Source organism: Ixodes scapularis, unplaced genomic scaffold (assembly GCF_016920785.2).
Source record: "Ixodes scapularis isolate PalLabHiFi unplaced genomic scaffold, ASM1692078v2 PGA_scaffold11__112_contigs__length_91849675, whole genome shotgun sequence".
Lineage (NCBI taxonomy): Eukaryota > Metazoa > Arthropoda > Arachnida > Ixodida > Ixodidae > Ixodes > Ixodes scapularis.
The window spans coordinates 46,785,958-46,800,836 of record NW_024609837.1 but is presented as its reverse complement, the minus strand read 5'-3'; the positions used below and the strand labels follow the sequence as shown (position 1 = coordinate 46,800,836).

At 45.4% G+C, this 14,879-nt stretch overlaps 1 protein-coding gene across 1 annotated transcript in view; it reads left to right on the top strand.

The window, feature by feature from the left end:
* LOC115321035 (venom metalloproteinase antarease-like TtrivMP_A) overlaps positions 1–14,879 on the top strand; it is a 104,796-nt gene that overhangs the window by 85,179 nt on the left and 4,738 nt on the right. The window contains exon 12 of the mRNA XM_040215744.1: positions 7,687–7,831. Coding sequence (XP_040071678.1) covers positions 7,687–7,831 — 145 coding nt within the window. The remainder of the gene's footprint in view (positions 1–7,686; positions 7,832–14,879) is intronic.

The following is a 14,879-nucleotide window of genomic DNA, read 5'->3' as shown; positions in this document are numbered from 1 at the left end:
TTCCGCCATTTTTCCGGTCTTTCGGTATGAAGTAGCGTGGCCGTGGCTCGAGCAAACGAAAAAATTCTTTCGAGCAACCAAATCCTCTTCCCAGCTCCGATAGGCTGCGATGACTTAAATTGAGCTCGTGAAAACATCGCTTCTGTGCCGATTGTGACATATTTCACAGCAAAGTTCATACAATGCAGGTTTTCCTCTCGCCTTCCCAAAGGCAGCTTTTGTTTCCATAGAGTCTCCCCCTAAAAAAAATCCTCAAACAAAAGGTGTGGCTTTAGGAAAGTAAAGATGCCACCCTGAGTCGCAAAGCAGACCGGGAAACGACCTACGGCAACAATGCAGACTTGATTGTAAAAAAAATACCAAATAAAAGTAAATGAAAGGTGTAGGGAAAAAAAAGACATTTTGTTTTGCCTTTGTATATTTGACCCCGCTAGTACAAACGTCGAGATTATCTTTAGTTCCTTTTCTTTTTTTTTTTTGCTTCAATCCGTCACCTATTGCTCTCGCGAACACTGCCGGTAACTGAACATTGATAGGTAGAGAACAGGACAGGAAACGAACTAAAAGTTGGATAGCCTCTCAAAATGACAACAAAGCATCTCGCAACGTTATGTGCCTTTATGAACGCAACCTGCCGTGGCCATTATGTGGGTTCTCTTTGTTATCTATTCACTCATATCCGTATCCGAAGTTCGTTTATAGTGAACTCCCTTTGTACAGGGGGTTGTAATAAATGCTGGCCAAATAACTCTTGGAAAAAGTGCCCTGCGCATAGCAAATATAATGTCATATTGATCTCTGCTAACCGCCCTATTTCGGAAAATGACTAACGTTTTATATTGTCACGAATGACGAGGTGACGAAACAAAGAATAAATGAAGAAGCTGAAACGTTTAATTGGCGAGTATGTGCTCAAAACAAAAAGGAAACATAAATTTAAAACAATGTCGCTGGCGTCGAAGTCGGTGTAACAGAAGAACCGAACGCTGGGGCGAGACTAACTGCGGCTCGCCACGCTGACCCCTTTATGTTTTTTTGTTTTTGTTTTGACAAGAGAATACAAAACTAATCACAATGTTGAAATTGCATGAGCGACGCGTGGTGCGCGAGCATCAAAGTTTAAAATCTCTTCACATTCTCCAGAGCATCAAGAATGGTCACCCAATCAGGAGGGCAGACCATTGTAGCGTCCAAAAATTTCAGTCTGTGGACAGATTTTATAAAATAGGGCCGTACAGGGAGCGTTTAACATCTGCGTGCCGCACAGCCATTCTGCTATGCCATATTGCATGCAGGCCCAAGAGCATGACCAAATGAACAGCGATATCATGTTTTTCTACAGGGAGCAATCTTATGCCAGGTGATGGTATAGGGCCAAGACGTTTTTAAGAGTTTGCTGGGGAACATCCTCCCCCCCTAAAAAAAAAATGCATGTTCCAGAGATTCAGGCTTTTTGCACACAAAGCAGTGAACACCCCGTGGTACAAAAATATTTTTCTGATCCAGCCAAGTTTTTACTGGAAGCGTGTTTGTGTCAGACTTATGCCTATCTCAAATACGCTACTCAAAATACAGTATTTCAAATGCTTCTTCAAGTATCTTGGTATCTTGCAAATAAATTTGATCGAGAGTATTTGATACTCTATTTTAATTACATGTCAGAGTATCTTGTACTCATTATCTCAAATTCATTTTTTTACGTTCCGTCATTTTCTCGGTTTTTCCGTATGAAGTGGCGGGGGGGTGGCACGAGCAAACGTAAACATTCTTTCGAGCAACCAAATCCTCTTCCCAGCTCCGATAAGCTGCGATGACTTAAATTGAGCTCGTGAAAACATCGCTTCTGTGCCGATTGTGACATATTTCACAGCAAAGTTTATACAATGCAGGTTTTCCTCCCGCCTTCCCAAAGGCAGCTTTTGTTTCCATAGAGTCTCCCCCCCAAAAAAAATCCTCAAACAAAAGGTGTGGTTTTAGGAAAGTAAAGATGCCACCCTGAGTCGCAAAGCAGACCGGGAAACTACCTACGGCAACAATGCAGACTTGATTTTCAAAAAAAAAAATAGCAAATAAAAGTAAATGAAAGGTGGAGGCAAAAAAAAAAAAAGACATTTTGTTTTGCCTCTGTATATTTGACCCCGCTAGTACAAACGTCGAGATTATCTTTAGTTCCTTTTCTTTTTTTGCTTCAATCCGTCACCTATTGCTCTCGCGAACACTGCCGGTAACTGAACATTGATAAGTAGAGAACAGGACAGGAGACGAACTAAAAGTTGGATAGCCTCTCAAAATGCCAACAAAGCGTCTCGCAACGTTATGTGCCGTTATGAACGCAACCTGCCGTGGCTATTATGTGGGTTCTCTTTGTTATCCATTCACTCCTATCCTTATCCGAAGTTCGTTTATAGTGAACTCCCCTTATATGGTATGTGGATTGTAGTTAAACGATGCGTATAAGGCAGGACGTGATATTAAGCGATGTCACTATTGGCGAGGCGCTCTGACCCGTTTGACACCCCCACACTTTGATGTTTACTCAAAACAAGACCTGTGCACATGCCCACATGTAATATTATTTTAGAGGGGGGCACTGTGTAATGTAAAAATACCAGCATTTAGTGAAGTGGCGAAAATGTTCCCTAGGGAAGGGGAACAACAGGGACAAAGGATAAACACAAATATCCAAACACTGCTAAGTGAGTGGTGAGCGACCAAAAACATTCGCCTGGTCCGGGTATCGAACCCGGTACCGCTCCATTACAGGTGGAGCGCTATACCAACTGAGCTTACCGGGGGTTAGACGTCAGTAGAGCAAACGGGTTTATCAGCTGCCACCAGTCTAACACCAACACGGGTGAAGCTTGCAATTGACGTTAAGTGCCGGATCTCTCCCGAAAGCAGTCGTCAGAGGATGCGAGCTTAACCCCCTTGAGCTTTTGTGCTGAGCTGGGCATCGTGCATGCTGCATTGTTCATGCAGGCCGGTGTAATAACAAGAGAGCCCCTCCTACCCCTCACCGGAGAACACGAACTCCAGCCGGACGCTGACGCCGCGTTCGGTTCAGTCGGCCGAGCGCTGAGTCACTGTATTTGTTGTCCCCTTTCATTCAGGTCTAACGTTAACCGCTTGAGGCGCCACGGTCTGATCTCCTCCCCAATAGCTAAAGCGACCTCTTTCTTGTTGTCCCAGAAATGTTTTGTAACGTCTATCCGTGATATTGCCGTGCGCGTTGCCCAGCGAGCGCGTGGCCAAATGCTTACCGCGCTTGGCTTTCGCGCGGAGCTTCTTGCGCGAAGGCTCCGGGTTCGGTACCAGGAAGCGGAATCCTCTTTTATTTATTCTTTCAACTTGACATTCTTGCAAGTTGGAGAACCTTGTCCTCTGATCGAGTTACGAATGTTCTACGCGCGGAACTTTCTACACCGAATTTTCTAGAAACACACGCGGGTACAAAAGGTGCTCCAAGTGGCGGTCCGGTACAAAAGGTGCTCCGAGTGGCGGTCCGCAGTCAGTCTCGTCCCAGCGCTCAATCCTGCTGTTTCGCCGTCATCGACGCCTGCGACGCTACCCTTTTCTACTTTGTTTCGGGCACAAGTTTGCCTCATTACTCTTTTACTTTCTTTCTTTATTCGCTGCCTTATCATTTGTCATTCGTGACAATGCCCTGCTCCTTATAGTTGGACTAAATAAAATAGCCCTACGATACTTTTTTTTCCGGTTTGTGTTGTTCCGTGCTAATTAACCATTCTGGTAACCAAGATTTGCGCAGCTGTATAATTGTCGTTGTCACTGACGTCGATACAAATTACGAGATGCGGAAATATCTTTAAAAGTAACTGAATTCAATTTCTAAGTATTTGTACTCTACTCAAGATACTTTACAGTAAAAGTAACTTGTAGTATTTTAATACTTTATGAAGCAGGTATTTAGTAACTTAACCTAAATACATTTATTGATTATTTTGTACAACTCTGGTTTGTGTGTAGTTGAAAGAAACATGTTTTTATGGAAGCCGGGACGACCATCTTTTTAACCCTGCAAAAAACATCCTGTCCTGGGCCTGCATAGAACACAGAACGATACACTGGTTCGGGAAAAACACTTTCAAGAATGTCAGCCGATAAACGCTTGCGTGTGACAGTGGACAAATATTCCATGGAGAAACCGACACATAAAAAAAAACGGTACGCGTCTACCACTTCGCTCAGAAAACTACCAATTCTAGACTGTTGGCGACAATACGTGGGAACAACAAAAGAAGAAATTTCCTCTGGCAGTCTTGTCTGAATGATAGCGCAAAGAAAAGGATTACTTTGGTCTGCAAGGAACATGAAACGCGAAACTATTTGCTTGATGAACCCATGTGATAATGAAAGCTCTCCTTTACTCACGCGACGAAACAGATTATCGCGACATACTCTTTCCCACCCGGACCGCCAGATGAGCGCAGCAAAGATCCGATGTAGTTTTCGCAAGTTTACTTGAGGGCATGCCAAAACTTGAAGTACGTACCGAAATTTAGCTACTAAAAATATTACAAACAGTGAACAGTGGCGCGCGTAAAGATAGACATCTCCCACCCTCCCCATTTACCAGCCTTCTCGTGCGTTTCCTTAACTGCCGTGGACCGATAGGCGTTAGACGTTTTGTAATGCAGGAGTGGAACACCCAGATATTTAGGCGGTGTGGTCATAAAATTTGTCATGAAAAACGTCGGGTTTTGTGGCGCATGTACCGTGCCAGAGGCCACAACACTTCTGCTAGTTAACTGCCGCTCCCGTCCGGTCACAGTTCGATTTAAACTCCCGCGCAGCTTCGGCAATACTACTCTCATCCTTACAAATATAGCAACATCGTCTGCATACGACTGAAGTTTAACCTCTATATTATGAAGTGAAAAACCAATAATCTAACTATTTTTATTACATTTCTACAAAATGGCTCTAAATAAATGCTAAATAACAATGGAGATAAACGGTATCCTTGCTTAACTGATGAGTTAACCCTAATACGGGTGGTTGGCTTGCCATTGATAATAAGCTCTGTAGTGCAGCCCGCGTATGCCATTTGAACGAAGCTGATTAAAAGTTCGCCTACTCATACATATTCTAATATTTTGTAAAGCACCTGATGCTGCACACGGTCGAATGCCTTTTCCAGATCAATCTGGAGCATGTCAACCTGATCTAGATCTTCATCGCAAAGCTCTAGTATACTCCTCGCGGCCTGAACATTTGTTAAAATGGACCTTCCTTTAATTCCACATATCTGATGGTCCCCTACGATTTCATTTATGACGTTTTGCAATCGGCGGGCTTAAACTTTCATTATTACTTAATAGTCGACATTGCCAAGTGCTAGAGGCCTGTAATTCTTTATATTTGTTTAACTTATATTCGTCGCCCTCCTTGGAATTAAGTACCGTATGCGTGTTCATAAATAATGGTAAAAATTGCTTCGTCTCGTATGCCTCAGTTATTACTGCGTGAAGGTGCTTGGTGGTGACATGTTTATATTCCTTATAAAAAGCTGCAGTCAAGCCATCAGGACCCAGAGATTTTTTTGCCCGCAGTTCGTCAATCGCTTTCGCGATCTCGGCCACGCTTACCGACTCTTCCAGCCTTTCCTTTATCTCGTCGTTTAGCCGGGGCTTCACCGCAAGATAATCAGCAAGCTGCGAGTCACTTCCGTGTCTTTTGTGCGCGGAGAGGTTGCGATAATATTCAGTAAATGACTTTTCTATGACATCGGGACGACTGCTCAGCAATCAACCGTGTTTTATTTCTACAATTTGTTTCCTTTTCACATATTTTGCCTTGGCGCTTAATGCCCATTTTGTTGGTTGTTCACGAAGAATGTATTTCTCGGCGCGAGCACGTATCAGAGCACCTTTATATTTCTCTGCTTCTAGTTGCGCAATATTGTCCTTGACTTGCTTAAGCTGGGCCCCAAACCCTCCCGAATTTTCGCTCTCGAGGTGACATAGTCTGCGGAGGTCTTCATTTAGCAGCTTTTCCTCGGCCCTCTTCCAATAGGCAAGCGTGGCGGAACGTTCCAGAGCACATAATTTCACCTCGCGTTTAAATCACTCCGATCGCTCGCTCGCACTGACACTTACATTCAGCATCCTACTGATTAAGTTATCCACCATCTCATTAAGCAATTCATCTTCGAAAAGGCTGCTGTTAATTTTCCACAGGTCCCAACAAAAACTAGATTTCATATTTTTCCTCCCACAACAAAAGACACCAGTGCATGGTCAGATAAGAAAACTGACAGCATATTATAATCACCAAATCCAGTTGAAAGTTCAATTGACACATATACTGTGTCAAGGCGAGCATGACTCGTGGACTGAAGATGCGTGAATCATAAATTTGAGAATGACGAAAATAATCCCTGGAGAAGGGGAACAAAAGGGTACAGAGGACAAACACAAATCTCTAAACACAGCTAGGTGACAGCTAGGTTATTTTCGTCATTCTTGTCCAGCTCGCTTGCACGTTTGAATTTAATTGCATTAAAATCATAACCTTAAATGGCAAGCTTCACCCTTGTTGGTGTTAGACTGGTGTCAGCTTACAAAACCCGTTCGCTCTACTGACGTCTAACCCCTGGTTAGCTCAGCGTCCAGGAACTGCTTTACCAAATGTCGTGAACGCCACTATAGCTGAGACTATGTGTTAGAACTTATTTTTTTATATGAAACATTGCAATTTTCTTTTTTTCTCGCTATTGAAATTTGGCATATTTTGTATATTGTGAAATATATTGCCGCGAGCGCAGTTGACCAAGCAGGCAGCGCGCCCGTAGCCTAACTGTTATTGCGCGTGCCTTCCACGCGGAAAGCTAGGGTTCGATTCCTGGCGATTCATGTCCGCGGGGACTCATTTTTGTTGACTCTGACGTAAAGTTCTGGTAAATTCGAGAACCGTGTTGGAGGGCTTGTTCGAGGTCAGAATGCTCTACACGCAGAACCTTCTACGCTGAATCTTCCGGAACCCCACGCGTGTACATAAGGGGGGCTCCGCGAGGCGAGCCGGAGTCAGTTTCGCCCCAGCGTTCGACTCTGCTCTTTCGCCGACTTCGACGCCCGCGACGCTGTACTGTTATCTTTTGCTTCCTTCTTTATTTTGGGCCCAAGTTCGCCCGATTAGGCGTTTAGTTTACTCAGGTATTTGCCGCCTCATCACTTGTCATTAGTGACAATATCAACTGTCCGTGTTGCCGATATATCTGCATATATTTTTTTTCTTTCATTTCTGTTGTGCTGGACACAATAGTTTTGGTTTTTAAAAAACAAATGTCGAATCTTTTACTAAACTCATAATTCATGATAATATCATTAAAATGAAAGTTATTGTGCTACGTTTTGAGATATTGCAGCAAATATTAGAAGCATACGTTTTTTTGTTTTCTTTTTTAAATAGGAATACTGGGACACTACGAAAATGGGCAGTTTCCCCATGGTAAGGAAAGAGTTCAAGGAATTCAAATAAGGCGGAACAATTAATTGAGCAGGATACCTGAAAATTTATCTTGACTGCAGCAAAAATTATATTATATGTGGCTTGGAAACTAGATTCTCCTTCGGTTTCGAATTCAGGCGAATATATCACATGTTTGTGTAGAAAACTGGGAAATGTCTAGTTAACACTTTTTACCTTGGTTCTCTATATTTTCAGACTTCTCTCGGCGGACTGCTTGTCTACTAAATTTCAATATGATTACTTTATACATTCAGAAAACAAACTACCAGGAGACTTCTTCGATGGAAACTTGTTTTGTAAAACTCACCACCCTTCGTTGCCCTCTGTTTATTATCCCCAGGTAAGATAAGCATATGTGTCATGGTCGGCACCTAATTTAGCATAAGATGTTTCTTCGGAAAGTAACCAGCAATTCATTACTATATAAAGTGTATGTGCTTTATGGCAATGGCACCTACGCGCGTTCAAATTACTCCCTTTGGAGCCTAGAGGTGTATGCCTGTGTTACGTTTTACATTTTCCTACCATTTTCAAAACCATTTTCAAAACATGTTGCGAAGCTCTCTTTGGGGGTCGCCTTTAGCTGCCTACTCGCCTCTTTTTTAATTTGGTCAATTGTCTCAATTATACAACCCTACAACTGCAATTTTACATTTGAGAAAAGCCTAAAGTCGCAGGAAGCCATGTCTGGGCTGTCAAGGGGTTGGCGTACCCGGAAAGAAAGTGTTTCGGAAAAAATGACTTGAAGAGTGTTGTAATTAAGAAACTCCGTTTGAGTCAACCATTTAATCGCTCAGACATCCAAGCAGAAGACTGCTTTCCAACCGTCACACACACACTGTCCTCGTCGTTTCACATCAGTCCCAGCTCGCGCAACAACACAACAGCACAATGGTGCGCACCTTTTAGTGGCAGCACCGTTTACAATCACATGAACGTCACGCGCGATCAATCGAGGAATCCAAAAGCACGTGGCGATACGACACCGCGAAAATAAATCATGCTCTGATACAGAAATTCCCCCCAAACAAGATTAAAACTTCCCGTACATAAGCCGATCCGGCTTGCGCGTCGCACGAGTGCTACGTCTAGGAACAACAGATGACGATGTGTCAACCGGTCCCGGTGTTGAAGGCCATCTTAGTACTTCGCGGCGGCACTTGCTCTGCACTCACATCATCTACAGACTGTGTTCGATCAGGTTGGACATGACGCTCGTCTTGCGGCATGTCACTGCCATGCGGCAATTCCATGTGACAATCGGACAATTCGGCTAAATCATCAGGCACCGGAAACGAACGTCGCAGATGATCTGCAAAGTACGATCCGTATTCGTCTGGTTACAAAGACTAAGTACGTCATGGCCGATTTCACTTTCGTGATTTTTCCTGGCTGCAATTTCACAAGTTCACCACGCACAGTACGTACGAGTACGCGATCCCCTACGGAAAATACTCTCGCTGGGCCTCAGCGCTTGTTTGCGCTACACACCTTTCTCTCAGACTTTGCTTTTATTACTGCCTCCATGTTTGGCTTGATCAAAGACAGCCTTGTACGAAGTTTACGTTTCAAGAACAGTTAGGCAGGAGTCTTCCTTATGAAGGTGTGAGACGTCGTTCTGTACCCGAACAGAAAGTTTTCAATTCCATGCTGAAGGGACCTTGGGTTTTGTCTCGTTCATTCTCAAATAACTACCTCAGCAGCGACAGCTTTACTGTTTGAACTGCGCGTTCTGCTGAGCCGTTCGATACGGGATGGTACAGAGGGGTCAAAGCATGCTTCACTCCGTTTGCCGACAAGAAATCCTCGAACTCTTTCACTCGGAACTGTGGTCCGTTATCTGAAACAACCTCATTTGGAATACCATGGCATGCAAACAATGACCGGACTGTTTCGACAGTTTTTTGTGCAGTCGTCGATGTCATTATTATTACCTCTAGCAATTTAGAGTACGAGTCGACAGCAACTAGAACCATCTTGCCTTTTTTTTCAGCGAAGTCAAGATGAACCCCTTTCCAACTATTTGTGCACCACTTCCAAGGTGTCAGGGGTGCGGTCTGTTCAGCACATCTTACACTTTGACACATTTCACACTGTTTCACAGTCTTCTCAAGGCGACCGTCGATCCTAGGCCACAACACCATTGACCTTGCAAGTACCTTCATTTTGGTTATGCGAATATGCTGTTCATGCAACAATGATACTACTTCGCTTTCGAGAGACTTCGGGATCACCACTCGGTTAGCCCAAACTAGGCAACCGTCATGCACGGAAAGTTCAAATCGGCTTACGTAGAAAGGCTGGTTTATATCGTCTACAACCTGTGGTCAGCCACGCCATGTCATCTCGCGTATCACGCTCAGGACCGGGTCTTTCGTTGTTTCTCGCTCAATATCTTTTGCAGTTTTTGGCAGTTTTTTGATAGGCGAAAAGTAAAAAATTTCCTGTGCCTCTTCCATGGTGTCTGACAATGGTAGGCGCGGCAAGCCATTGGCGTTGCTGACTTTTTTTCCTGCTTTGTACAGAATACGAAACCCATAATTCGCTAGAAACACAACCCAGCGATGCACTCGAGCTGCAGCTACCACACTTGTGTGATGTTTGACATCAGAGATCACCGTCAGTGGCTGGTGATCTGTGACCATGTTGAAGTCGTGGCCTACAGGCACTTATGCAATTTCAGAATTCCAAATGCAATGACTAGATTTTTTTTTTCAATGTGCGCATAGTTACGCTTGGCAGGGGTCAAGGATCGTGACGTGAACGCAATTGGTCGTTATACCCCGTCCACGATGTGCGACAGTAATGCACCTAAGCTATAACCTGATGCATCACACGTCAAATGAATTGATTTCGCTACGTCATACACTTCTAAGACCGTGTCTTGGCTTAGCAACTGTTTACACTGCTCGAAACTTTCGTCACATTGACTTGACCACTTCCATATGTTGCCTTTACTTAGCAACTGGTGCAGGGGTTTTCGCACATTTGCGAGGCTAGGCAAAAATTAGCATAAAAGTTTACCATGCCCAAAGATGCCTTTAGCTGTGTCACGTTGTTGGGTTTAGGCGCTTCTCGAATCGCCTTCACCTTGTCTGGTGTGGGATGTAGGCCATGCCTGTCTAGTTCGTGTTCCAGGTAATGGACTCTTTCCTGCAAGAACTTGCATTTCGCAACATTTACGCGGATACCATGTTCACCCGACGTCTGAAGCACTTGTTCGGTTCGGCGGTAGCACTCTACTGAGTCCTTGCCAGCGATCAGCACGTCGTCTAAGTAACAAGCTGTGCCGGGAATGTTTTGCAAAACCTGGTTCATTGCAGCCTGAAACATAGCTGGTGCGTTTGCTATGCCATACGATAATCGTCGAAACCTAAACTGTCCTGTGTGCGTATTAATCGTGAGCAAATCTTGTGCCCGCTCGTCCAGTTCGAGCTGCAGATAGGCCTTTAACAGATCTAAGACGGTGAAAACGGTTCCTCCAACCAGGGACGCAAAGATGTCCTCTGGAACTGGCAGCGGATAGATGTCTCCTTCAATTGCCTGATCTACAGTGACTTTGTGATCCCCACAGAGCCTTAGCTCTTTTCTGTTTTTCTTGGACACGATAACTAGCGGCGTAGCCCAAACACTATGCCTGGCCCGATGCGTGACACCAGTTTTTTCCAAATCCTTTAGTTCTTTTTCCACTTCTTCGCGCAAGGTACAGGTCTTGCCTTAAAAAGACTAGATTCGTATTCTTTTTTGTTACAATGCTTCCTGTGAATCCTTTGATGGCACGGTATCCTGGCTCAAACACATCGCGGTATTGCTCTTTTAGTCGTTTCTCTGCATCCGCAGCTTCCATCGGCCCGACTTCTTGCACGTTCAGCAGAAGTTCGTGTTGCAACCGTTGAACGGCGTTATGCAGATTTATCCCGATTTTTGAAAGCCAGTCAATACCCACGAGAGTCGACATGCGTGCTCCTTTTTTATGTTTGGCAATCAGCAGAGGCCGGTGGTAACTTTGGTCACCGTAGCCTACCTCAACCTAAGCTACTCCCTCTACGCCAATAGAAGGTACCATTTTACACTACGAGATTGACGTCCTTGTTTCGGTACGTTATTTTCGGGAAGCTCTCGCGGAAGTTTTTTTCTGACATAATCGTCACAGCCGCTCCTGTGTCTAATTCCATAAGAATTTCCTTGCCTTTTACTTTCACGATTATGGGGGGCGGACCCCATCTTTGTTCGCACGACAAATATTCAGCAAAGCGTGAGACTCCCGTCCCCTCCACTTGCATCCCGCATGTAGGGACGCATCGGCCCTCGGAAAGTGCAGCAGCTCAGCGAACAAGCCTGTTTAAACCGTTCGCGCACCAAGGCAAGCTGGACAAGCCCACCGCAATGTTTCCCGCTTCATTCCCGGCCATATTGTTACGCGATGTTACGTATGAAAAGTCTTGCTGCCACTGCCCCGACCGGTCAGAGTGAAGTCTAAAAATTGTCCGGTAAACCTAACTTTCTATGTGCCACTACCCTAAAGAAAGTTTTGTCGCTCAGCCCTTCGTCGTCCGTTCGGGTGACGCAAAGCAACAAGCGGTATTGGCCCAACAGGTACGAATCGTAGTGCTCATTAACTCGCCTGCCAGCGTTCCCGGTGTAAACGGCAATTTCCGCAATGTGTTTTTTTTTTTTTTACTTCAGGTGGCATACTCGTCCGACAGCGTTCCCAGTGTCAACTTCTATTCCCACTAGTCTTCCAGAGTTTCTGGTTTCAACTGCCATTCTGCAATTGTTCAAACACCCGCTGTCAAAAAGATATCCTCCCCGGGCATCGACAAGCTCTTCCTTGCTCATCACTTCACCCAAAGCCACGATCTTTAAACCCCTCGTGAAGCGTCCTAAATCTGAAAAGTGTCCTGGCTGTTTCACCTGACGTGAGCCGTCATCCCCCATTCCAGTGAACAATCGGTGCCTCCCCTCTGGCTCCGAAGACGAGATTCTTAAATTTTACCAGCACTGCTCGTCACTCGATATTCTGGTTGCACGGCCTCCTAACAACCGCTATTCTGGGGTGCTCAAGAGAACGCGTTCGCAAACTCATCCTTCGAGTCCTTTTGGTACTTGACTCATGGAGACAGTTGCCGAGCTTTGCTGTGATACAAGTCTCCAAATTTCCGACCGAATTTGTCTCGATGGGAATCGTTAGCGTTAGTGAACAACCCGCTTTACGAGTCCGTGGGACCCCTTGAGACGACCAGACGCAGAGGTATTCCGATCGGGCCCCACGTTGGGCGTAGTTATTAGGTGGGGTCGCCCTACAATAACCGCCGCCCGATCGCTGTGCTCTTCGCTCGTCTCCCAAGGAGTGACGAAAAACAACGAGAAAATAGCGATTGTGCTTACTGTACTTCCCTGTTGCCCGCCCTCAAGAGCCGGCAGTCTGGGCCCTCCGATTGTGGTTGTCGCCCGTTCTTCGGAGCTCGCAGTAGGTGTCTGTGTACAGGCCTACGGAGTACTTCCTACTCCTGCGCTGCGTAGGCTAGCCTTTTCGGGCTATCATAGCCCGAGCCTCGCTGCGTAAACACTATGGGATTGTCATGGCCCCGGCTGGTATGGCCAGGGCTCGGTGTTCTCGCCGGGCCTGGTGGGAACCTCGCTGGTAGACCTCTCCAGGGATCTCCACGGGCCGGACCGGCTCCTTCGTTCCTGCCTGCCTCCAGCCTCGCGCAGCACGCTCTCTCATGCAGCAGCTCGCGCCTCTTCACCCGACCGCTTGCCAGGTGTCCTCCATGCCGTCGTCTTCCAGCCTCGTCTCCCAAAAGCTTTTTTTCCCACAGGTGGAGACATGACTTTGAAAAGGAGGAAGACGAACGGTACTTGACGATACCGTGTTTTACTGATTCAGAGTGAGCAATATAGAAGGGAAGCACCGGCTGTCTTGTCCTCTATTTAAATGCCCTACAAAAACCTTAGGTAGTAAGATGAAGACGTTGCTCTAAGTATTGCAAAGCCTATAGCGACGTGTTTTCCATGGTGAAGGTGGGTACATAAGAACTTGAGATGAAAGACGACTCGTATCACCTGACCGTCGTCTATTCCGACTCGTGCAGCGGTTGTATCCATGTTTTTAACGAACCACTATCATAGGAGGGCACCAGCGTAGGTTCGGAAGAGAGGTAACTGAATTAATTGAATCATTCTCCATAACCAAAGCCGCCAGCAATGTTACTGCTCCGATACTGGTTACAACTAGAGATGAGATTGCTTTTTTTTCTCCAGAATTGACACAGCCGCTTAGTTGTCATTTTAGGATGTAATTTTTAACGTCAAGTCATCCGTTTTTGTAAATCTTCCACCCTTTCAAATTTGCAAGATATCCTTTCTTTTCTTTCCTTGCCCCTTTCCATGTTTCTCTCTCTTTTTTTCCTACTGTGAGTTGAAATTCTGAAGAAAAAAAAAAAAGATCGCTGTGGCTTTATTGTACTGCTGCTAGTTGAAAGAAAGTTTACGTCGTTCCTTATCCCACCTGTGTCCTATTCTTTTGGCGTTCCTTAACTCAACCAACACGATGGTCAACCTACATTAGTACTCTTTATTTATGTTTGACCTGAAGTAGCCTACTCGTTATAAACCACGTCTTAATGACCGAGAAAGGACGTCAACACCAGAGGCTTTCCAACTCTTCAGAAGATGGGGGCAAAACGGGGGTCGTGGGGGCGAGGGGGGGGGGGGGGGGTGACGGCGATTTCGCGCCGCCTCTTTCTTATTGTTTCCAATAAATTTCTGAACTGCCTTTGAAGGGCGATTACGCCCTTCAAAGACATGAGCCATTACGACGCGTACAAAAGCAATTTGCATGGTGATTTTGAAAAAAAGAAGATCTGGGAAAAGATAAGGAAGCATAATAAGAAGACGTTCGGAAGATTTTCTGCTAAAAGTAAGACCAAGCTGGGCGACCCCCGCGGAGAGGCTGGGCTCGTTTCTTTGGCGCATGGGGGAGGTAGGTTCCCACCGTAGATGCCTTGCAATTCACGAAGTAGTTGGAGGCGTTTACGGATTTGTAGGTTTGAAGTCGTCCTTAGGTATATGGACCATGCTTGTCGAATAGGTAGTCTTTAAGACGCGCCCAGGATACCTCTAGCAGATTTGTCGTTTCCTTCAGGAACAAATGCACGCTCTTTTGGCCCAAGGTAACAGGAAGGGATGCCGATCATGTGCAAGTAAATTTCAGGAGCCATTCTGAGTAGAGCAAAGTGTAATAACCACACACGAGCTATTCGCAAAAGCTTGGTCTGCTGGGCAAGTTGGTAGTGGACATTCATATTAAAAATAGCGCAAAAGAGACGGGACAAAGAGACGAAGAACCACACAGGACAACCGCTATGTTGTCCTGTGTGGTTCTT